The following is a 25,650-nucleotide window of genomic DNA, read 5'->3' on the forward strand; positions in this document are numbered from 1 at the left end:
CTGAATATGCAAATCAATGGAGACAGAAAGTGGATTGGCAGTAACCAGTGACTGAGAAGACAGGGCAGTGGGGAGTGACAGCTAATGGATATGTGTTTTTTGCGGGGGGAGGTGGTGATGAACACTTTTGGAATTAGTGGTGATGGCTGCACAATTTGTGAGTATATTAAAAACCACTGAATCTTAAAAAGCGAACACAGTAAAAGGAAGAGGTACCTTTATTGTTTTTCACTGTCTTCCTTTTGAAAATCAGAGTTTGAAAAGGTGCTTCCTTTTCAGATTCCAGCAAGCCTTCTTGGCTCTGTCTCATGGAAGTATTTTAAATACTGCCGTCACAGAGAACTGTTTCTTGGATTCCACGAACACTTGATTCAAATTGAATGTTAAAAACCTATTTCAGATTATTTAAAAAATGGAATATGAAACAGTATATACTCTCAGATGTATTGCTGTTCATCGCATTTTGCATGTTGCTGGATAATGTATGTTATCTCATGTTTCCAAGTTACCTCATTCTGTGTATGCCTTGGAATCAAGTCTTCCATGTTGTTCCAATTATATTATCAGGCATTTGTCAAATACTGCACTCCAAAGGAAGGGTGTAGTTCACCGTGCTTTAAAAATAATAGATGCCCTTGTTTCATAAGTTGTCAAAGTAAATGCACTGCAATTTCTAGTGTACTAGGATTTTCTTGATACAAAGTAACCAGAACCAAGTTCGGAAGGAAATAGGATACTGGGATAATGTGACTGTAACTGTTAACCGTAAACCCCAATTTAAGTTTTTGCTCATGAGAATGTCTGTCTTGTTCTCACTAACTGCCATTTGAATAAGAAAATGTATTTCTGATCCAGTATATTCAATATATATTAATTGTTGTTTTCATATAATGGGATTCTGCATAAAATATGAAATAAAACATTTCAATTTTATGCATTGGGATCCCAGAAATTTTTCTCAACATATTAAAGGTTTCCTTTTCCATTTTTACTTCACTCTTTTTTTCAGGGATGTTCTGAAAGCTTTCCCTCCTCCCCACAGAAATCAAACAGTGAAACAGGGAGGCTTCCTGCTGAAAAAATATTTACTGACTTTAAATAGCTCACGTCTTTTTTCTGAGGCTCCATCTCAGAGATTGCACTGCACAGATTTTATTGGCTGGACCATAAGGCTATTGTTGTTATGCCCAATATAAATATTTTAGTTGCTGTTCCATGAATGGTATTTGGAAAGTGATAGGTATCCTTATTTGAATCTCTTTTTGCATAGGCAGCAACTGAGTTGCCTGTGTGGGACTTTGTCAGAGGCCGGGTTGAATATGGCCTGTGTCATTAGACTGTCTCCTTCTCTCCCAGACCTGGGCGATGACCCTCATGTAAGCTAAGTGGAAGCAACCACTGGCAAGTTTCTAAGAAGTGGCGAGCAGAAGGAGACAGCAAAAGAACCAAATACAGACTATTGGGTGCCTAATAGGTGTGGAGATTCATTAATGCACATTGGAACCTGCTGTTCAAAGCAAGTCATGTGTCCATTCTGTTCTACTCACAGGTGATCATGGAGGAAGCACTTTACTCCCACCGAATGTCACCAATGAATTTCCAGAATATGGGACCATGGAGGAAAGTGGAGAAGGCCTAAGAACCTCTCTTGAGTTTGATGCAGAGTCTCTGCCATGCTGCCCGCAGGGGCAGGAGGGCGTCCAGCTTCTGGCTGGCCCCCGCTCCGGGCTCAACAGTGTTACAGCAGGACCAAAAGGTGCTGGAGAGGCGCCCTCTCACAGCCACCCCACGGAGCAATGTTTACAGCCCCTAGACTCTTTGATTTCAGCTCTGAAAGAGACGGAAGCCAGAATAGCTTCAGGAACACTACAGGCGACGACGGTACTGGACAGAGATGCTGTTTCTCGTTTTCCGGTTCAGCGGGTGGAAAGAGAGCCAGGCGCTGCCAGTCATCAAACACAGAGAGCCAGCAGCACACTGTTCCCCGCTGGCCAAGAAAAACCACCTTATATACCTCTCTCAGCCGAAGTTACGACGGAGGACCATTTTCACTTGAGCATCCAGAGGGATCTGACAGTGCTATTAGCTGCAGAGACTCAGGCGAATCCTGGGAGGAAAGGGGCTGTCCGTGTGCAGGAGCCAGCTTGTCCAGCGGCCTCCGTGGGGAGCCCAGCAGTGCCCTACAACTCTGTGGGCAGTGTGGGTGTTTTGCGAGAGTGGAGGTCTGATCTGGGGAGAGAGCACCTGGGGGGATGTGATCGAGGCAGCTCCACAGGCCGCCCAGGCCGGGTCAAACACGTGGAATTTGAAGGGGTGGACGTATTGTGGACAGGAGGGGAGAAAAGAGATACGCGGCAACCTGTGGATTTGGAGACAAAATCTACCTCTCCTGAAGGCAAGGGGCTTTCCAAAGTGCCAAGCCACATTCTCTCCTCTGCTGGTTTGTACAATTCAGCCGGTGTCACTCAGAGTGGTGGGGGCGAAACCTGGAGAGGTCCCTCAGGGAGGCCCGCCTCTAGGTCCGGGACATTTTCCCCTGTGCCTCTTGTTGAGAGTGGAGAGGATGAAGTCTTCCTAAAGGAAAACAAAGAACATCTTGAGAAGAGACCTGACCTAGAGAGAGACAAGGAGAGGTAAGCACCCGTAGCCCTGCGTTTGTGATGCCTGGGACGCATACTAGGAAACTGTTACCTTGCTGGGCAGTGACAGCTCAACTCACAGTATCCTGGGTCCTTTTTATCATAGAACGGAAGAGAAGTGACTGTAAGCTAGATTCCGTCTATGTGTCTGAGCTATTCAGGTGACCTTGTTACAATGTTGTCCATTAGCCACAGGCCAGGGAAGCAGAACGGTGGAGAGACGGTGAACCCGAAACTATGAGACTCCACTTCTGACATTGTGTTATATTTGACAGGCTTCAGGTTTTCCAATATTAGGGTAACTACAACTCCCACAGTTATCTTTCATAATATGAAAAGATTTGGACCCTTGACATAGCCTGTAGTCATTACATCCTAACTTTGGCATGTTTTTCTGGTGCGACACCAGTGCCTACACCCAGCCCACATACATGTATGAACACAGGGTTCGGGCTGACTCAGTGTTGAGGGGTAGAGAGGCGGTCCAGAGGTCAGCAGCAGACTGTATAATTCCGTTGTTCCGTGGCATTCACATGGGAGTCCCTTCTCACAGGAACAGTATGTTTGGATTATGTCCCTGACAAGTAAACTGAGCATGATGTGATATTTCCTGGCCTTTCCATTCATTTCTGACATCACACCCACACCAGCGCACAGCCCGGGTGAGTGGAAGGCGTGACCCATCTCTCTTCACTCTTCAGCGTCTGACCGCACAGTGCTCCTTTTGGCCGCCCTTTGTTGTATCCTTTCAGATTTGTACCATCTTCTTCCCTCTGTCTTCCTGACGCCACGTTTCATAGTTTTTATGGGAGAACATCAGTGTCAAGGCTCAAGGGCTCCTTGTTCGTTGGGTTCGTATAAGGAGATGCCTTTTCCTCTTATAATTAATTAACAAATCCACGGAGGGCTGCTCCTTTAGGATGGCTGTCAGGGCTCCTCCTCCCCACCCTCCTGCCCGGCCCCCCAACACACAAAACCTCCAGACTTCCCTCCAAAGCTGCCTGGTGTGTGTGTGGGACGTGGCGCAGTAATTAGATCCCCACTGGAATATGTACTTTTGCTGTTGTGTAGATTATTTATTCATTTCTCCTTTCCTCCTTCCCTCCTTCTCTCCTTCTCTCCTTCTCTTCTTTTTCTTCCACCAGTATTCCTTGACTGTCTTCTGTGTCCTTGACGCTGCTAGATGCTGGCCGTAAAGGGATGTTTAAAATAGACATGGCCCATGCCCCTGCCTTCATGCAGTTCACTGCTGCAGATAAACACTGACCACAGAAACACATTGACAATTATAGGATCATAAATTGTGCTAGGTTCCATGAAGGAAAAGGAGGGACATACTAGAAATAATCATTTGAATGCAGGAGAGGCTAATTCATTTGATGACTTGGGCAGGGCCTCTCTTTGGAAATGATTGGTAGGTGAAGGCTTGAGGAGTGACTATGAGTTAGCCAGGCTGAGAACGGGCAGGAAGACTGTTCCAGGCAGAAAGACTGTTCCAGGCAGAGGGAACAGCGTGTACCAAGGAGGGCTGCTGGATTGCCAGGAGTTGTGTGAAGTTTGACGAGTCTGAAGATTTGACACTCCACCAGCGTGACTGGAGCATTAAGGAGCTGGGGAGAGTGATGGGACGTCAGCATGCAGGGAGGAGCCTCATTACAGGAACTTTTCATTTTATTCCAAGTCTAGTGAGAAGCCATTAAGAGGTATAAACCCAGAATCGTGTTTGGCATGTGGTAGGCCTTCAGTAATTTAAAAACAAGCAAAACAGCGGTCTTGTTGAAGGCGAATTCTGGTAATACGTAAGAAGGCTGAATGTAGGTTACTTATGAGGTATTTGTATTCCTATTCCTATTTTCTTTCTGTTTATAGGAACTGAGGCTCAGAGAGGTTACGTAAAGTTGCCAAAGTGACATAGCTAGTAATGAGCACATCCAGAGTTCAGCTCCAGGTTTTTGTAACTCTCAACCTCTTGCACTTAACTGAGTGTTTAAAATTTGACTTAGTTATCCTACTGTTTGTATTTAATATTTGAAGAACATGCTACATATTAATTAATGCCCACCCCTGTGTATTCAGTTATAAGTTGTTTCTATGTTTTCACTGTTTTGCTTAACCTTGTAATAAACATGTCTGTTGGCTTTTATTTTATTTTATTTTTTAAATCCTTTACTAATTATGGACCTGAAATCTCTCTGCAATGCTGCCTTATTGTCAGCAGGGGGCAGCCCTTGGATTCTAATGTAGTCATCTGCTGGAAGGTGTTTGGTTTTCTTTAAATCAGAAAGTATTAATAGACTGCTGAAAGCTTAGTGTATTTTTACTCCATTAAGCTTACACAATATATTTATCTGCTTCTGTTAAAATTAAGCATGACGGTAGCTGTTAATACTTTGAATTTGGAGTTTAGTTGGCTAAAACGAGAATATTTTATTCAAATATTCACTGGACTAGATGTATTCACATACAAGGAAACTAGTTTGAAATGATGCTGAATTATTCTGAGGGCAGCGCAGCACATGAATGCTGAGAGTCTTTTTTCAGCCTGAGCCTGTGTCTGTGTTACCTTCCTTCCCAAGTATATTAAGACATAAGCCCAGTGAATATAAGTGTTAGCTCTGCAGAATATTATCTTTCTTATGTGGTTGAAGGGGAAAAAAGAAAAAGAAGAAAATTAACCTACTATTGAATTTCTTCACTCTTACTTCCTTTCCAGGATTCTTGAACACGAGGAGCACCTTACGGGCGGAGAGGATGATACCCTTGGGCCCGGGTACACAGAGGACTCCACGGATGTGTACAGCTCCCAGTTTGAAACCATTCTGGACAACACCTCCCTGTACTACAGTGCTGAGTCCTTGGAGACACTGTACTCCGAGCCCGATAGCTATTTCAGCTTCGAGATGCCCCTCACTCCGATGATACAGCAGCGCATTAAAGAAGGCAGTCAGTTCCTGGAGAGGACAGCAGTGGGAGGCCAGCAGGACCTCCTGAGTGTCTCAGCGGATGGCGGAATAGTGATGGGCTACTCTGGTGGGATTGCCAACGGACTCAGTGACACCGGGAACGCCAGCTATGCGAAAGGTGCCCCGGAGATTGCCTTCTGGGGAAGGTACTAGTCCTGTTCTCATTGATTTTGTGCTGGTGGGATTTGTAGTGTTTTCTCTTTGGGAAATCCGAGTGTGGAATATATTTGAAAAGCATTTGGCCAGTTTCTATGGATATATGTGAATGATGTGAGTAAAATGTAATGTGGGTTTTAGGGAGAGGTTGGGAACACGTTAGTGGTTTGCCGCATTGGCAAGCTGTGGTCACTCTATTTGGTGGTATTTCTTGGATGCCCATGTAGAAATTGGCCACATACCTGTGAGCTATGAGCAGGTATTAGCTGGGATGGTACAGCTTCGGTAGCAGCAGCATGGTGCCGTGAAAAGGGGGCTGACGGGCCTAGGCTTTCCTGCTGACACCGACATCAGTTGATGATGTGGAGCAGGTGGTTTGATTGGGCCAGAGGTTCCTTAATCATAAGTTGAGGGTATGGGTTAGATGGTCACCAGAGTCCCTCCCAGCCCTTTGCTCTGTCAGGTCCCGTTGGCAGGCAGCCTTCCCGTTCCTGCAGTGGCAGGGGAAGGATCTGGTTATCTGGGAGCATGATGGAGCTGATACCTTGGTCGAGACTATACATACTTACTCTCTCTGTTTTAGGGTTTTTTCTCCTGGGAGATAAAGTGACAAATTCTGTAGGTTGTGTGCGCCATACCTGTCATTCAGTAATTCCCTATCTGTGGATTACCCAGCATTCCATTTCCTCTTGCTCATCACCGTTGGGCCATTTACCTGTTCTTTAACATCTCCATCAGGGGGCAGAGCCTGATAAACTTCCTAAAGATGTTATAAATTTAGTTTTGATATAGTTTTCCTTGATTACAGTGTGTCAGTGTGTGTGGGTGGAGGTGGCGGGGAGGTTAAATGGGGAAAAACTTTTAAAGCTAAATGAAGAATGTCAGTGCTTGTTTTTAAAATCAGTATTCATAGTACAGTTTTCCAAAGAACCTCTTTTAATGAGCAGTTCATCCTATATTAAGCATTTTCTATAACCAGTTTGTTTATAGGTTTATAATTCATTGGATGAGCCATATTCAAGACTTGACTGGGACATTATAACATTGTAGCTGTGCGTTTCCATGTGAAATGGACCGTGGATGTTGGTTGCCTTCTTGGGTCTCAGTGAAATAATGAACACAGATTTCAAAAGCATAACACCTTGGTCTGAATTACTTGGGCAAACCAATTATCCCCTCTGAAACCTGCTTTATATATTTGCAAAATAGGGTTAATGATACCCAGTACATGTGTGACTGCAATTTAAAGAGTTAAAGTACCTAGCGAAGTGCTGGTACAAAGTAAGAGCTTGAGTAAATGTGTGAGTAAGAATTGGACGGCTGATAAGCCCCCATTCGGACTTCCTGCCTCCCTGACAGGGGTGTGCCCCTGAGAAGAGGGGGCTCCTGAGAGCGGGCATCCCAGAGAGGGGAGTGTTTCTGAGAGGGAGGGTGTCTCTGGGGCAGGGTCCAGAGAGCGGGCAGCTCCGAGAGGAGAGGGGGCGGCTCTGAGTGGAGGGTGCTGCTTCCATCCTTTTTTTCCATCAGTATCTTCGGTAACTGTAAATTGCGGTAAAATACTGTCACACAGGTAATGCAGAAATTTTCATTAAAATTCTAGTACAACTTTCTGGGGAGCTGAGCCTTTGCGTTGAGAGGCTTTGCTGCAGAAGCCACAGGGAGGGTAAGCCAATAAAGAGGAGAAAAGCATCACTGAGTCAGAACAGGAAGGAATTGGGTGAAAGGTTTATCGAATGTATGGTCTGCTCCCATAGAATAGAATAGAAAGTCGTCATCTCTGGGGCAGCTTGAGGGCCAGACATTAGTAGGGCAGAGTTAGGCAGTTAAGAGAGAGTACTGGGGCAGGTTATAGTATTTGAGCACCTCAGACCGGGACACTGGCATGCTTCAGGCCTTCTGGAGATAAGGTTTCAGCTGCGTCACCTGCATTGTTGAACCCTGAGATCTTGCTCTACGATAAGACTGAATTCTAATACTGGATGAGAAACGTCTTAGAGATGAGCCAGCCGAACTTCTCACTCAGCTCTGGGCACTTTTCCCATGTGTGTATGTGTCAATTCGGGGTTTAAAAAAAATAGGGCAGCCCTGGCTGGTGTGGCTCAGTGTGTTGAGTGCTAGCCTGTGAACCAAAAGGTTGCAGGTTCAGTGCCTAGTCAGGGCACATGTCTGGGTTGCAAGCAAGGTCCCTGGTTGGGGGCATGTGAGAGGCAACTGATTGATGTTTCTCTCTCATATAGATGTTCCTCTCCCTCCCTTCCCTTCTCTCTAAAAAAATAAATAAAATATTTGAAAAGGGCAATCTCAGTGATCCTAAGAACTTTTAAAGAAACTGATATAATTTTCATGCATTTTCTTTCCCCCCACCCCCACCTCTTGGTGCTTTGGGGAAGTTGCAGCACCAAAGGACCTGTAGGTTGAAGAATTATGTCACTTTCCCACTTGAAGTGGTGCCTTAGATAGCCTCGCTTTACAGTAACGAATCGGAGTCCCAGTTTGGTGGGATGGATTTGCCTGATGACAGATTCTGTACCAGGATCCAAATTGCCCGACTCCTATACCAGGAACAGTCACTATTCTGGGCTGTCTGATCTCACATATTGACTCTTTCTCTTATCTAATTTCTCAGTGCCATGTGTCTGGAGAGTCAGAATCTGCGCTGGTTATTGCAGAGTTGCTTGTTGGTGGTAGTGGTGTGTTTTCAGTTTGAGGAGAAAATTTACCAAATTGTTAATAAACTTGTCTCCATAAATATTTTAAGGAATCAATGAGCAGGCTTTTAAAAATTTCTTCGGCATTAAAGCATTCCTCTGCAGAGGTGAGGAAGCAGACCCAGGTACCAAGCCCACGAGGGAAACCAGACAAGAGTGCTGAGCGCACAGCAGCCGGCACAGCTGACTGGCCGCAGCCAAGCTCTCCAGGCTGAAGTGTTGGGATTCAAGAAAGCAGTTCTTTTCAACTGTATTAATAAGTGAGGTATTTACACAAGGAAAACAATAAATAAAACAAGTACACATGCCTGGCATTCCATATCCATTCACCAGCTTTCCTGTTTCCTTGGAAGTGTACTGGCCGGGGGCAGGGGAGCGGTCCTGACTGTGTTGGATAAAGTGAAGTCTGGGAAGGATGAACAGCAAAGGGGATGATGTCTGTCCCCCTGATAACGCTCCTGTCATTCTAACTAGACATGAAGCACGAACGTCAAGCCCGTCCCTGTTGAGGCATCGACTTTAATGTTAGCTGACAGCCAGTAGAAAATATGGTAAGATTACTTTAGGTAGTCTCTAAACACAGTTTTATATCATATGCGTCCAGTAGGGTTTATAATTTATTAAATACATTGTGCTTAATTCTCATAATAAGCTGGGAGAAAGGAACTATTTGTATTTTCACTTTCCAGAGAAGGCGACTGAGAGCAGTTGAGTAACTTGCTCAAAGCCACATAGATAGTCTGCGACATGCCCAGGATTTGAACCCAGGCAGTCAGGCTCCAAATACATTTTGGGTTTCAAAACAAAAATATATTTGTTTGGCATTGCCTATATATATACATATATATATATATATATATATATGTATATATATGAAGTTTTTTAAATCCTTTTCGGTTTCAATATGTACCTTTAGTTAGTTGTTGGAATTATTTCAGTGGCAGTATTTGATCTCCAATGCTGCTGCTTTAAGGGAGGGCAGAAGGGGCAGGGAAAGGCGATGAGGATGTTGCAGCACTTGAGCAAATCCAACTCCCTCCCAGGAATGCCTTCCAGTCCGGGAGTTAGCCTGCTTTGGTGGCTAGAGGGGCATTGTTCATCCATGTTACTGCCTCCACTTAAGTCACAGAAGGAGATGATTTCAAGTCTGTTGTAGCCTCGTATCAGGTTAGAAAGGACATTTTTAGAGAGTATACGTGCTCACTATTTGCCTTTTAAAGGATTATATATACCTTATTTTTGTGATACCAAATGAATTACTCTTTATAAGGTGAAAATGTCTTTTAACAGGCTGACAGTGGCGGGGGGGGGGAGGTGGCGGGGATAATGACAGAAAGAAGGGGAAGGGACTAGTCAAAGAACATGTATGAATGACCCATGGACATGGACAACGGTGTGGGGATGGACTGTGGGAGCAGGGGTAGGCTGGGCAGAGGAGGGCAAAGGGGGAGAAGCTGGGAAAACTGTAAGAGAATAACAATTAAAAAAAAGCCTTTCAAAAAGTCTTTTAGGATCCTGGAGTAAATTTAGACAGGAAGAGCTAAATTCTCCCAGGTGCTGTGAGCGTTCTGAACACTGAGTGTTAACCAGGGAACCGCATGTCCATCAGGAAGTAGCTCTCCCTGTGAATGTAACACAATATTTTAATGAAGGAGCAAAGGGTAGCATCCCCTCCCTTTGTGGTCCAGCTCCAGAGCACTCAGGCTAGTGGGTCAGCGGTGCTGTGTGAAGTCCAGTCACATGGCTCCAAAATTAGAAAGGATAATTAGAGACTTACAGTAATGCATGTTCCCATGGGTTCCTTTGTGTCTGGGTGCTTCTCCCTCGCCGGCCCATCAGCTGATGACTGCAACTCCAATCAGTAAGTTCTGACCTGGAGATTGTACGGCACAAGTGTTGTCATTGTGGCCGTGAGCAGAGCTGAATATTGTCCATTTCTATTGAGCTTAGGTTTGGACAGAGAGAAGAAGAGAGATAGCAAATACAGTAATATGGCAGGAGCTTCTCTTCTGATTCTCTGAAATATGTAAAACTCCTTTTTCAAATTACCCTTTTAGTGTAGTAGGTATATTTCGTGTCTCAGCTTCCTAGTTTTTCTTTCAGATATGGCTCAGGATACGGAGTGCTCAGGATACCGAGTAGAGCAGAGGAGGTGAATTACATCTCTGTGCAACTGATAAGCCTGAGAAGAGTGCTTCAGTCGGACTTGGGTGGCTCTGAATTTGATAGTTGTGGTTTTGTGCCTTCCTCTTGTTTTCCCCCCTTCTCAGATGGAATGCCGGCATATAGAAGTATCTTCTTTCTTCACCAGCTAGTCTCTCTCTCTAGTGTCTTTCTGTCTAGGAAAAAAGTCACATGAAACAAGATTAATACAGAAATTTGTGGACATGTGATTTAAACATTGTTTTGACATCCCAATTGAAAACCTGCAGGCATTTTGATAGACTGTGTAAATATTAATATAATGTGATACTAGTTAAGCTGGTGACAGAGGAACAGATTTTGATGCTGAAAAATTGCCTTTAGAGAGCAGATGGACCATGATGCTCTCAGCTCTTTGGTCCTTAGGAGCCGGAAGCTCTCTGCCCGGTGGGTGCATTATTGGGCTGCTATGACTCTCCCAGTCTCTTCAGTCTTTTTCCTTTACATTTTAAACCTTGTTCTGTAGAAAATAGGTTCTCTTATTTCCCTTTCTACCTTCCTGAAGCAGTTGCAATGGTGATTTTTTTTGGGGGGGGGCACAAAGGATTTCTTGCTCAGTGATGAGGGGTTGGGCCTCTACTAGGTGTCAGATCCAGTCATACCGGGGTTCCCATCCTGCCTCAGTTACCTACTAGACGTGCAATCTTGAGTAAATTACAATTTGGGAACCCTTCCCAGGGTAAATCCGAATGAGTAATGCGTATCTGGTGTAGGAGGGAAAAGCAGATGAGATTGTAATCAAGTGGGGGGAAAATCAAGAAAGAAGATCAAGCGGCTTAACAAGGCCGGTACACAGTAGGAGAGAAATAAATGAGAATTAATAATAATGCTGACAGCAGTAGTACCTGAGAACTGTCACCATGCCACTCTACCGTGGATTCGGGGTCTGTCCCAGCTTCTGAGCTGCCAGGACCATCCTCCAAACTCTAAGCTTATTTAAAACCCTGATTACCAGGTTTCCTGAAATACCACGTTTTTCATAAGAGTACAATGCACCGTGGTAGGGTGGCAAAAATAAAGGGTCTGGGTATCAGACAACAGGAGGTCAAGGCATCCTCTTTACTGGCTGCCTGATTTGGGGTAGGTTGTTTTACTTCAGGGCACCCCTTATTCCTTACTGGTAAAGTGCAGATAGCCTACCACTCAATTGACAGGGTTTTTTTTTTTTTAAGATTTATTATTTTTTTTAGAGAGGGGGGGTAGGAAGGGAGAAAGGGTGGGAGAAAGAGAGGGAGAGGAAAGAACATCGATGTATGAGAGAAACATCCATCAGTTGCCTGTCACACACCCCTGACTGGGGACCTGGCCCAGTACCCAGGTATATGCCGTGAAAGGGAGTCGAACCAGGAACCTTTTGGTTCCCAGTCTGGCACTGAATCCACTGGGCCACATCAGCCAGGGCTCATCTTACAATTTTGTTTTAAGAATTTGCTAAGTTCTATTTTGTGGATATTCATTTAAAACTTACCATGAGTTTTGCAGTAGTCTGAATAATAGGAATATAAGAAACAGATAAGAAAAAGCCTGATAAAGATGAAAACCATAAAGATTTGGTGGATGTTTGAATACGGGGCATGTGGGCTGAGTCAAAAAGATTGAGAGATTTCAAGCGTGGACGACGTGAAATCAAGCAAAGATCAGCAGGAGTTGGGGAGAGCAGCAGGGTCTGTCGGAGAGTGCCCACCAGTGGGGCAGTTGGAGCAGTTAAACCTGAGGAGAGCGAGGGTCCTCCATGTGTACCCACTAGTGGGAGTGTGAGATTGAAGGTCAGCTGGAGAGCCTTGAAGTCCTCATTTAGAGGTGAGGCTTGCAGCTGTGGGTGTGAGCGAGCTCCTGGAGGGTTAGGAGTGGCTGAGGCCCGAGAGGTGCACTGCAGGAAGGCTTGCGTGCTGCTTGTGTGTCTTTCCGATCCCATCCTCGTAGAAAATGTGCTCTCTAAGGTGAGTTTCCTGGTAGCTCTTCTGGGCTTGCCTCCCTCGTCTAGTACTGGCGCGGCTGTCAGGGAGTGCAGCGTGGAAGCCGTGTGTGCTCTGGTCATTGCTGTTCTTTGGGTTCCTATCAGGTGGGCCTGGCCTTGGTTCTGGTGTTTTGGGCTCTCCCTGATTGTTGGGTGCCTTTCCTATAAATTGGGGATGACTTCAGGAAGTCGCCCTGGATTGGAAATAGGGTTTCCCAGAAGCATTCTAATTCTGTAGTTTAAACCTTAAAACAAACATGTTAGTGCCCTAGATAGTGGGGGGTATTGGTGTGAACAGTGCTGTGGGTTGCTGGTTAAGTGGATGATCTTCTATCATAGCATGTGCTGAAAGACCTCAAAGGGTGAAGGACTTGGTGCTGTGTTACTACAAGGAGAATCATAGCTCTAAATAAAAACTGGATTTGCAGTTAATATTTTAACTAGTCAGGATGATACAGCAATCTTTTTATTCATGGATCAGTGCAATATTTCGCTTTTAAAGGAAGCAGTAACCTTTCTCCCAGCAGAGGCTACTTAGCACAAGATTTGCAATACTGGATGAGGAAGTTACCCGCAGGTCCACAGTTTGCAGCCCTGACCCTTGTGCCTCAGTTGGGTGGGCGTCGTCCTGCAAAGTGAAACAGGCGGCCGGTTCAATTCCCAGTCTTAAGTCACTCTGCCTCTGTTCAATTTTTGGTGAAGCATCTCTCTAAACCTCAATGTCTGTATCTGGGAAAAGGGATCATAATTTACACCATTGGATGATTACTCAGTAAATGTTGGCTGTTGTTACCAGTAACAGCACCACCTGAAATATTCAGAACTTTTTCAGAGTCATCTGGTATGACTGGACTGTGGTCGGATTGACTTAGGATGTTGTGTATCTGTCATAATAATCCGAAGAGCCTTAGGTTACTTGAAGGTGAGGAGATTTAATGATTGTTCATTTTATTGTGCTTATAATTACTCTATTTAGCAGCTCCTCAACACAAGGAAGCTGTCATTTTCTAGTCAAGAGTAGTACTATAAAGACTTTAGTATAGAGAAAATAAGAGGTATTGAATAAATACCATCATGAAACAAAATAATAAAAGTTCATTATCACACTCAGCATTCATTTAACCACTATTTTTGGATCCTTAGTATAATGTTATACTTAGTCAGGTCTGGGCCTGTCCTATTAGGCAGTGAACTGCCCAGGTCTTTAGTCTTGAGACTCAGAGATCCTATGACAGGGTCCAGCATGTACTGGACGCTCAGATTTTATTGGATGAAGAACTTAATTAGCAGCTGTGTTATACTAGGTACTAGATATCTCCCAGAGAGGAGGCAGATAACGTCACAAATAACTCTGGTGCGGGAGGGTCCAGAGAGCCAGATGGCAGGGCTCCCGGGCTGGGGCTGCGCAGCATGAAGTGCCGCCAGGCCCTCCTGGAAGGCCTGCTTTTCCGTGGTGGGCTTTGAAGCACAAGGGGGCATGTGTAAATGGCGGTGGGGAAGTGAGGCAGGGTGACTTTCGGTACAGAGCCAAACTGAGGCAGAAATATTCACAGCTGCTTGGATTGGGGGCCTGAGAGTTAGGAGTAGAGGGGATTACTAACCTCTTTGCCTGCTGTTCTGTTAATCTGCTGGACCGAACACATGCAGCTCTTCTCAAAAAGGTAGCCATTGTGCAGTTGACATTTTACAACGCCCGAAACATTTTAGGCGTGCCAGAAGGGTAGAAAATAACCCAGACCTGTGCTCTCACTGGCCAGTGTCAGAAAGAAAACATTGCGGGTGAATTGCAAGCTCCTGTGGATGCCTCCCCGGTCCCATTCCTCCCTTTCTTTTCCTAAAGGTACCTGTTGCCTGTGAGGGTTTACTCTTCCATACAGTATTCTTTCACATATTCTTGAACTTCATGTAAAGCTATCTTCTTGTTTCCTTTTGTAACTTGCTTTTTTTTTGCTCTACATTTTAAACCTATTCCTACTGCTTCATAAAACCCAAATTTATAAATTTATTTGCTGTGTAGAATTCATTACATGAACATACACTATAACTTTCCTGTTTGTGAATGTTTTGGCTATCTTGTATTTTTGTTATCTCAAATGGCATGCCAGTGAATATTCTAATTCGTAGCCTCCTGTGCATATATATGCGGGAGTTTCTCCAGGCTAGGTATATATTTAGAAATAAATTGCTGGACTGTAAGTTATAATCATTTTCTGGGTGAACCAAGGCATTGCTGAAGGGGCATACTACATTTTTTTTGAGAGTATGTAATTTTATCTACTTCTGTCTATAAAATAATTTTGAGTTATTTTGCCTCCTGATCCTCAGTATTCCCCTATCCCAACAAAAATAGCAGGAGCCCAGAGAAAAAGCCTGGGAAAGAAGAATGCAGCGAAACCAGTCTCCTTCCCTGTAGGGGCACTGGTGCGGACTCTGCTATCCATTAGTTAGGTCTGGTGGCGGTCCTGCGGATCTGGTCGCCCCGCTCCAGGAGCTCCCCGATCCTCCCCCAGGGCGGTGGCAGCTGTTGCCCCTGTCTGACAGCTGTGCGTGTTGTCTGTCCACTCTGGTTGTCTGAAACAGGACTTGAACAGCAGGACACAGGCATATTTTCACATCGACCACCGCAGAGAAACAGGCACAAAACTAGAAATGGAAGTTGAACAAATCACATATGATTAAGTGTGAATGTAACGCAGCTGAGTTTCCTATAGTTTCCATGAATTAGATCCGTCTTGTTGCCTATCTCAGTCATTCCTCTAGGGCCAGGAATGCGTGTGCTGTGGGAAATTGCAGTCTTTAAAAATAGCACTTCAGAAACTTTAGTGCTATAAAAGGAAAACAATGCTGAATTTACTTTCTTTTTTTAATAGTGTTGGACAAAGTTCACTTTCTCCCTTAAGCTGCAACCGCTCTGAATAAACTCAGGTGGTCGGTGGTTCTTTCTCTCTGTTCTCAGCTTGCTGCCTGGCTCCTAAAGAGTTAAGCGTCAGGTCTGTGAGGTCATGTGTGACTTCACTGGATCTGGACTTTTGAAGCAGATCTCTTGGAGGGAAGCTGCCTGTTTGTGTGAGAGGGGAGGCTGGGCAGAGGGGGAAGTACTTCAACTTTTCTCCAGTTCTCATCCCTCAGCCCCTGGAGGGATGTAGCGGCATTCCGGAGGCATGTCACTGCACAGTCGGTGTGTGGCCGTGTGCATGCACAACAGAAGCAGCTGTGGATGTCCACTAAGCGCGTCCGTGCAGAAGACGCAGGGTTGCTGAACAGATGGACCGGGAGAATGCTCCTTGTATCCGGGACAAAATCATGGGCAGACTGGGTAACTGGAATCCAGTATCTTTTCTTCCTTTGGTCCTAGACAGTGCTGGTTTATGTGTGCTGGTAGTTACAGAAAATGCCTTGGATTTGAAGCTGGTTTCTTTCCAATGAAAATCATTATAAGAAAGTCTTAGAAAGTTAGGAGAATGGTTGATTGTTCATATGGATTGTGTTCGAAATCAGGGTGACAAAAATGAAAAGGGTGTATTTGTTCCAGGGTTTCTGATGTCTGGTCCAGATGAGGTTTTCCCCTTTCTAGGTGTGTGCTGTCTTTGAAGCGGTTAGACGTAGCTCGGCGCTTGCTCCTCCACTGCGGTGAGCTTTCAGCTGCCTTTTGTGGAACTTCATTCAGGCATTGGAAGGTCACCAATTTGAGCCTGGTCGTTCAGTGGGGGCCATTCTGACCACAGCACAAGGCTGTCATTCTTACTCTGGCGTGCCACTGCTCTGAAGGGACTGTGCTGTTGGGGTAGGAACATGATTTGTCTTAGAATTCGGCATTTGGTTTGAAACTTCAAAGCCTAGCCAGTCATCTAAAGAAAAATGTCATAGTATTTTTGGGTTTTTTTCCCCTGGAGCTGAGGGAACTTCAGATCCACAGTTTTTCTCCGGGAAGGTCACTGTTTTTGTGTTCAGCAGGTACAGACAAGTGTAGGGCAGCAACTGGGTCAGTGATGGTAAAAGAAGAGAGCGCCAGCCCAGTGCATTCACATTACATCCATTCTTGAGATGCTTGGGGTTAAAGGTGAACTACCAGGAGCCTGTGAGAACCCCAATGCCAGACCATCCAGGGTAGTCAGCTGATTATAACAGGAGTGTTTGTGGGTATGGATTGGTTAACTTGGTATTTCTTGCCTTGATTACAGGTTTTAAGTTCATAATTTTAAGTTCACAGTTCCATTTGTCTTACATAGCCCATCAGTATAAAATGTTTGCCTCCTTCCAATTGGATATTTTGTTTCAAAGCTTTGATAATAAAGGACAAAGAGAGTGCTTGGGGGAAAAAAAGGACCGAAGACGTGTTTTGTGAGAGGCATAAAGCATAGTGGACTTCCCTCCAGTTATAGGCCCATTGGTTTAAGTTTTACCTCTACTTCTTACAGTTTGACCTCTAGTAAGTTACTTAATTACACTTGATTGGCTTCTTCATGTGTCAAGTAGAGATGCTGTGTGGTGTGTGGTGTGAGGATTAATTGAAGTACAGTGCATTGGAAGCATTTAGCAAAATTTCTCCCGCATTAATAAAAGCTAGATACATATTAATAAACCATGGCTACTGTTCTGTTTAAATTGTTCTTCCTTACATGGGGCACGTGAGGAGGACTTAAACCTTAGAGCAAAGGGGTCATGAACTTGGAGTTGCGGGCATGTTGACCCTGGAAACATGTCAGATTTCTTTGTAGCAGGGTTCTAGGTGGCACCTTTATAGTGTACCCACAGGGGTCCCCTCTTCCTAGCCATCAGTCACTGCTCAAATTGCTCATCAGGCATAGCCTTCGGGGCAAGGGGGGCTGAGAGGGCAAAGGGGCTGGATAGTGCAAATCCATCAGCACTTTGTGGAAATACCTTTAGGCTCATGCCCTCTCCTGTCCTGTCAACAGTGTGTCGGTTTCATCAACTTTGAATGTGGAGAACGGCATTGCCACACATGTACCTCCTCGGTGACACGTGACCCACACTAGGAAGAAGAACGATGGTCAGGCCATCCTTCTGGGTTCCTTCCCCAGGTGCAGAGTCCGCTCTGCCACGCAGTGGTGGCTGCTCTCGGAGAGTCTGTCTGTATTGCTAGCATGGCCCTTTCTGTCTTTATGTTCCAGGAGTTAGTAGCTGTGCAGCTGTGTGAAGCTGCTTAGCTTCTGTTTCCTGGACTATAACTTATGGATAATGTCTTTTTTCCATGGTTATTGAGCAGATAAAATATGTGAAAATGCCAGGCACAGAGAATTACTAACAAACATTTTGCTCCTCCCAAAATTGCTCCATTTCTTCTGTTACTATGAAGGGAAATTTTACACAATTTGTAATGAGTCTCTCCTTGTTTTGCTTTATAAGGGACTCATGTCTACAGCAGTGTTTCTAAAGCTTTTACTTTAAAACAAGTTGCCTATGTTATGAGTTTACTTCATCTAGTGTCAGTTTCTGTTTGCTTCTGTGACTTTCTAGAGCCGTCTATAATCCTTAAGCTTTTCAATTTAATTTTGAACAAGTTTTCAAAAATGTGAAGGGAGTATGTGCCAATGCTAAAAAATTCATATGGAAGTCCTTTTGGGGTCCCTTTCTAGAAGGAACCTCCTGATGTCTTCTGGTGTATCTGCAAGGCGTGGTCCAGGCAGCTCACTGGGACCTGGTTATAAACTCCTCACTGGTGCAAAGGGACAGGCGTGGCAGGGAGAGTGCTGTCAGACGGGCCAGCTTCCCTGCAGCCCCGCCTCCCTGCCATTCCACCGCGTGTGTGGAGTGCTTGCGAGCTCCCTTGGAGGGAATATGCCGCACAGCTGGGTGTGTCACCAGGAGCCAAATACACTTGACTGGTCCAGCTTCAGCCACACTGTTGCTCATGTGATCAGGCCAGAGCCGTTCAGGATAGCGAGGCACAGGGTTTCTCTCAGGTGCCCAGGGGTGAATCGACTCCAAAGTGCTCAGTTCTGACATAGGGGGGAGGCAGAGCACAGATTCTGTGCTGGCTTCCAGCAAAGATTTTAGTCATTGTTTAGCTGGCCTGAGGGTGTAGTTCGGTCAGCCCTTTGGTCTCCTGCCGTGTTTGGCTTTTGGTCATCAGTAACGCTGGGCGGAGGTGTAGGAGAAGGGCCACTGACTGTGGAGCTGGAAGATGCGGGTCCAACTTCCAGCCTTACTGTTTACCAGCTGTGAGCTTGCGCAAGGCTTCTTTGGTCCTCAGTTTCTTTACTTGGAAAATGGGACCATGGTGAGGGTGAAATAAACCCCAAACTCATAGATACAGATGACAGAATGGAGAAGGGGTGGGGGAAGGATGAAAGGGTCAAATACAAGGTGACGGAAGGAGAAGAATGGACTTTGGGTGGGGAGCACATAATAGAACATACAGATGTTGTATTACAGAGTTTACGCCTGCAGCTTATACAATGTCTTTAACCAGTGTTACCCTAGTAAACCTAACAGTACAATATAGAATGCATGTAAAAGTGCTAGAAAGACTGCAGAGTGCTCTATGGGTTTTTTAAATTAGTTTTTCTTAAAGGACTGGCTGATTCCTCTGAAGTGGCTTAGGTAGATTGAAATACTTGTGCTTTGGAGGAGGAGGAGGAGGAACAGTGTAGCTGTCTGGTGTTTGGTGTCGTTGGACCTTATCCCACTTCTCTGTGCAGGCATTTCGGCCCCTCTGCTCTTGAACGCTCGCAGCATGCCCGCAGCCTGCATGCAGAAGGGCGGAGGGCAGTCTAATTTCTGGCCTCAGAATACTCTTCACTCCCTCTTGTTGATTCAGCTGGTCCCTTATTGAGGCCCTGCTCTTCAGCAGGGGTGGCACTGAGAACCGAAGCCCTGAGCCACCCCAGGGGCCCAGCTCTGCTACTGATTGTGAGGCCTGGGATCCCTCAGTTTCCTCATCTGTACCACAGAAGGATTGGACTAAAAGACCTTTTTGTATGCGGGTGTTGATGGCGACTGTCATGCTTTTTCATCTTAAGGACCAATGTCCCCTTCCCCTTTTAAACAACTTAGGACAGTTATCTGAATAAAATAAGACAAGTGAGTCAGGCTGAACATCAGGTTAAGGGCTGCTGCATTGACTTCTGAGACCTAAATGTAATAAAAATAATAAAAAACCTTTCAAGGATGGCAGAGTGTTAGGGTGAGTATCAAATTGTCCTGCCTGTGATCTACTGACCTCAACATTGCTCTGTTTTGTAGTCAGCCAGAACTAATCGTCTTTGATCAGGGCTTCAGGTCTCAGCCCAGCTCTGGGAGCTGTGAGTACCTGAACGGAGGGAAGAAAGGGTGCGTGGCAGCTGGAGGTGCCGTCCTGAGAAGAAATGGAGAATGAATATTCTAGCTGGAGGCAATCATCCCTGCAGGGCAGGGGTGGGGGCTTTTTCCGGGCTGTGCGGGAGGTGTTTGCGTCGCTGTGGTTTGGCTCTCTGTACTGGTCACTGGTCATCCATTCTGCTTTCTTAAGTTCTTTATCTAAACCTTGCTGACGAGAGGAGCACGTGTATCTTGTGTGGCCGGTTCCCTCTGGCTTTCCCAGGCTCGACTGCATTTCTAGGTGACAAAATGGCAGGGAAACATTTGTATTTTTTCAGGTTTTGGCTGCTAAAAGTTAAACAAAAACAGTTAAAAAACTGCCTCTGCAGCTTGCAAATCAGAAGGCTCAGGACTGGCCTGAGTTATGAGAGAGTCTCTGGCTGTTGGAGCTTGTGTGTCTAGTGAGTACCTTGGGGTACTCACCAGCTCAGCCAGCTGTTAGAGACCTGTGGAAGATGACGTCCTTCTCATTGAAACAATTTCACCTGAAGAACCAGGACTTAACGGCCTCAAAAGGCAATGGTTGGTGAGAGGAACGCAGGTTTGTGTGTGACTGAGTAGCCCAAGTGTATGGCCATGTGTTGTAGGAGTTCTCTCTGTTGTAGACCCTTCCAGGAGCAATGTAAATGGAGATTGTATTGATCAAGATTTTGAAAGCAGAGAAGTCAGGATTCGCGCTGCCTGTCACTACCAGAACCAGTAAGTCGAGACAAGGATAGAATATGGACCTTTATTCAGATGCCAGTGATCTGAGAAGATGGCAGGTTGTGTGCCCTACAGTCCGTCTTAACATCTCATCCCAAGTCAGCCTTTTTTAAGGACAAGAGAAGGGTAGGTAAGGGATTTGGAAAAAAGGTTAATCAGATAAGAGTTGTAGCCTCACAGCAATTTTCCTACTATTTCTTTATCTGCTAATCAATAATTCTTCATCTGCCTCACTGAAGTGTCCCTCCCTGGAATGCAATAGCTCAGATACTATCTCTCTGGCTTGCAGAGCCCCCTGGGGCACAAAGGTTGAATTGTTTGTTGACCACCTGGAGTTCCATAGGTCCTGTATTCTAGTTCCTGGAGTGACAGCTTTCTACATACATTAATCAGTCAGGCAAGCCTATCAACTATAACTGCAGCTGAAATCTTTAACTCTCGAGTTCCCCTGTCATTTCCCACTGTCAGTTTTTAATTATCTCATTTCTTTGAGATTAGTTTCATATGGAAGTGATCATTTTGTCGAATAAACAGTCCTTACACACATGAGAAACCATCCTTCAGACAATCTGACGTGACTGAAGGCATAAGATACGCTAGTGGGGGTGTTGCAATGCATCCCCATGTCTGCTGAAAATAATAAAACAGTTTTCAATGCAGTTGACAAAAGTTGCGCACTCTCTAGCTGGGGCTACATTAGCAATTTTTAAACCATTTCCCTGTCCTTTGAGTTACTGTAGGACCCCAGTTATAAGTATCAGATGTCCCAAGGTCCAGTACACTTTTCTTCTAGTTGGCTTTCTGGGAATCCTGTCCTCCCAGTCTTGAGTAGCACCTTATCTCCAGGCTCACAGGACTGTAGTGAACCTGTGGGGGAGAGATCTCTAATACAAGGGAGGTCATTACTCACAGCTAAGGTCTGACTTAGATACAGTACACAGTTGTTTACCCTCACTTCTTGATCTACATGCATGTCTCCCATCCCAGTCATAGCCTGAAATGGTTGCCTGTACACAGTTTCATAGAGACTCAACTGAATTCCATTTCGAGGAGCCACCCTTATCCTGAGCAAGGCAGTAGGTAAAACTTAGTCCCAGTGGAGATGAGTTTCTTGGCACAGTTTGGCTACATTTTTCTTCAACGTGTGATTCATCTTCTCTACCTTCCCAGAAGCCTGAGGTCTCCATGCTGTATGGAGTACCCACTTGATTCCTAAAAATTTACTAACCTTCTGTGTAATTTCTGAAACAAAAGCAGGTCCATCATCACTCTGGATGCTGCTGGGTAGGCAACAGTGAGGGATTATTTCCTTCAGTAGTTAATTACCTCTGAGGATTTCTCAGTTCTGGTAGTATAGGCCTCCACCCATCCGGAAAGGTGTCAGAGGGACTAACAAACATGTCCATCCTCAGGCCCTCAGTGTCCTCAGATCCCCCGCATCCTCGGTCTGTGTGCCAGTCTTCAAACACTCACAGTCCTTGGTGTTGTTCCCCTTCTTTGTTCTGCTGGGGATCTGTCTTAGGGTTGTTCTCCTAGCGCGCATGGCTTTAGAAATTTCAGGACCTCTGAACCATAGTTGAATATAGGAGGTTCAAAACCCCAGCTCTTAGCTTTCTCTAAGTTTGCAGTCAAATATTCAGGGTCAAATTGTGACAAGTCTAGAACAGGCACCAAAGCCATTATAAATATTCGTTTAGCAGCCTCTTCACTGCTTGATCGGCTAGGTTTTTTCCTTCAGCTACTTCAGTGTCCTCTTTCTGATGCTCCGGGCAGTACATAACTGCCACCCACAAAGGTACCTGAACAGTCTCGAATAATTTAAAACTTACGTTGCACGCTTAATTTCCTTTTTATTGGAGGTTAATAGTCCTCTTGCCGTCCAGATACACATTTAGTCTCTTTTAAATAAATTCTGTTGAATAGACTTTATCGATTATTTCAGTACAGTCATGCATTAGCATGGCCGCGTCAGGTTCCAGGAGAAGGGAGGTAAGATATAACTTACTCACACTTTGAATTGCTTGGTACCTGCTCATTCTTCCATCAGGGAGCCACAGATTTCCTTTTTTCTCTAGCAGGCTCAACACGTGGTGAGGTGCATCAGTGGTGATAGGCTGCCCCAAGGAAAACTTCAGCTTCCTATAAAAGCTCTCAGGTGGCTGCCACAGCTCTCAAGCAGGCTGGCCACCCCTGGACATGGTGATCTGGTTTCTTTGACAAGTCCTTTTGCCAGGTTCAAGTAGGAATTCAAGAAACCTTACTGCTGTTGACAAATATGGGCCTTCTGTGCTGATACTTATAGCCACAAGGTGCCAAATGCGTCAAGGTAAATATTTCAGTCCTGGCTCAGGGTCTCCCCAAAAATCGCAGGTGAGTTCTTGAGCCCTTGTGGTAAGACTGTCCAACAGTACTGAGTCTGTCTTGACCCGAGATTCTGGGTCCTGCCATTCAAAAGCAAACAACGGTTGAGAGTCTTGGTCAACTAGAATGCAAAAGAAAGCATCTTTTAAGTCCAATACTGAATACCAGAGGCTGTCTCTGGGTATACTGTTCTGTACAATATCATCTGTGGCCCTTAAACCTTGCGTTGTGTGGGGAGCATCAGGACCAAATGAGTCCATATTCCTGAAACTTCTGAATTATTGGGCATATTCCTATTGGGAGTCCCCGCCCCTGGTTTGAGGTCAGCTTTAACAAGGGAGGCTCACTTAGCCCTCCGCGGCCTTCCAGCAGCCTGCACTACGGGGTTTACCTGATCCTTAGTTTCGTCGGGCGAGGGTCGCTTTTCTTCTTCTTCCCATGGTTTCATAAGGAACTGCTGGGCATGCTCTGGAGGGACCTGTAAGTGGAGCTGTTCTGGAGAGAAAAGTGATTTGAGCATGGAGTTTTGACAACAAATCCTTTCCCAAAAGAGGAAAATCATATCTTCCACAGCACATTCTGATGGTTTCATGAAAAACTGACTTTCAGGGCTTCCAGAAATTTCAGTTGCAGTTCAGTTAGAGGTCTGTTGACCACAGAATATGTCGCTCTGGTATCAATCAAAAAGGCCTAAGGTTTGTCCCCCACTGCTAGTTTTACCCGAGCTTCCTGGGGTGACTTTATAGGTTGTCATTCATCATCAGAACTGTTTCTTTCCCCAACATAACTCTTGGGTTCACAGACTCTGATATCCCTTTCCCTTGTTTAGGGCACTTCATTTTTCCAGTGCCCTTTTCCCTTGCAATATGATTGCCCTGTCCCAGTAGGGGATTTTTCTCCACTGAATTTGGTTCCTTGGTGGGTTTGGGTTGGAGAGACCAGTTCAGGCTCACCTCCTTCATCTCCCTCAACTCAGTAAAAGGAGGATCCCCCATGGGTAGAGCAGCTGTGGGAGCCCTGACCATGCTCACAGCTGCCATCCTGATCTTCCTGGTCCCTCTCTTCTGAGATTCTGCCATCTGCCACCAGCAAATTCCCTTTCCTCCGGACCATTAACTTATTTCCTTTTAATTCTGCACCTTTATTAAATAAAGTCATAAAAGCCAGTACGTAAGGTGTTTTGCCCTATTTCCCTGATCTTTGACAAAACAACTCTAATTGCAGTTAGTATAATAATTTAAAGACTCATCCAGCTGCCATTGTTCTCCTGAGTCAGATTATACATAAGCCAAGCAGTATTGCAATATAAACAATTTTCTTAATTGCATAAGCATAGGTGACCAATTAGCCGGAATTCACCCCAAAGGGCTGTTTCTCCGAATGGAGGCCACCCTGCCCATTCTACCAGACAGAGCTCTGTAACGTCATACAAACCAGAAAGCACCTTAATTCCTGGCGCTCATTCTAAGCCATAACCCGGGACTGTAGTCCTGAACCAGAAAGCACAGTGATTTAATCAAAAGTAAAGGTGTTAGGGAGAGCTGAGAATTGGAGAAGGTAAGTCCCCAAGTGAAACCACTTGGCAGCTGCTAGGGAGTCTCAAAATCCATAACCCAGGGCACCCAGTCCTGGTAGCCAACAGGACTCTCTGCCAAATATCCAAAGTTATTGGAGAGTCCCAAAGGTATCACACCAGAGTCACCAGAAAAATGAAACAAAAAAAGTCATTGTTCATGCTGCCTGTCACTACCAGAACCAATAAGGAGAGACAAGGGTTGAATCTTTATGGGCTCTTTATTCAGATGCCAGCGATTTGGGAAGACAGTGGATTATGTACCCTAAAATCTGTGTGAACATCTCATCTCAAGCTGACCTTTGTATAAGGAGAAGAAAAGGGTAGGTAAGGGGTTTGAGAAAAAGGTTAATCAGATAAGAGTTGTGGTTCAGTGGCACTTTTCCTAGTATTTCTTTTTTTTAATTAAGATTTTATTTATTTATTTTTAGATAAAGGGGAAGGGAGGGAGAAAGAGAGGGAAAGAAACATCAACGTGTGAGACAAACGTTGATCTGTTGCCACTCGCACACACCCCAACCTGGGACTGGCCCTCATCCCAGGCATGTGCCCTACCGGGAATCGAACCGGTGACCTTTTGCTTTGCAGGATGACAGTCAACAAACTGAGCCACGCCAGTCGGGGCCCTAGTATTTCTTTGCCTGTTGATCAACAATTCTTTATCTGTGTCACCACATTTCCCCCAGGAACACAGTGGCTCAGATACCATCTTTCTTGCCTGCAGACCCCCCTGGGGCACAAAGGTTGAATGGCCCATCGACCTCCTGGAATTACATAGGCTGTGTATTCCAGTTCCTCAAATGACACCTTTCCACATGCGTTAATCACTTAAGCCTATCAACTGTAAATACAGCTAAAATCTTCCTACTCTTGAGTTGCTCTATAAATTTTATACTTGCTAGTGCCAAAGGGTCAGGTCTCAGGTATTTGTTTTGCACAAACTTTGAAACTAGTACGCCAGTATCTAGTAAAATGCCAGGTGTATAAGTGTTGCTTCTGAATTGGACTTGGGGATATGGCTGACAGGTTTAGAAGGTAATTAAGAGTGAACCTAAGGAGTAGATTA

The 25,650-nt window shown here is 45.1% G+C and overlaps 1 protein-coding gene across 4 annotated transcripts in view; it reads left to right on the forward strand.

Annotated features, from left to right (window-relative positions):
• The window catches only part of PSD3 (pleckstrin and Sec7 domain containing 3), a 535,098-nt gene that overhangs the window by 250,606 nt on the left and 258,842 nt on the right, over nt 1–25,650 (forward strand). For 3 of the 4 annotated variants that reach the window (XM_053916640.2, XM_053916638.1, XM_053916639.2), the window contains 2 exons: nt 1,550–2,633; nt 5,353–5,748. In XM_053916640.2, coding sequence (XP_053772615.1) covers nt 1,550–2,633; nt 5,353–5,748 — 1,480 coding nt within the window. Of the gene's footprint in view, nt 1–1,549; nt 2,634–5,352; nt 5,749–15,665; nt 15,942–25,650 lie in introns of those variants that run through there. The other variant, XM_053916641.2, reaches the window with a different exon arrangement.

Source organism: Desmodus rotundus, chromosome 13 (genome assembly GCF_022682495.2).
Source record: "Desmodus rotundus isolate HL8 chromosome 13, HLdesRot8A.1, whole genome shotgun sequence".
Lineage (NCBI taxonomy): Eukaryota > Metazoa > Chordata > Mammalia > Chiroptera > Phyllostomidae > Desmodus > Desmodus rotundus.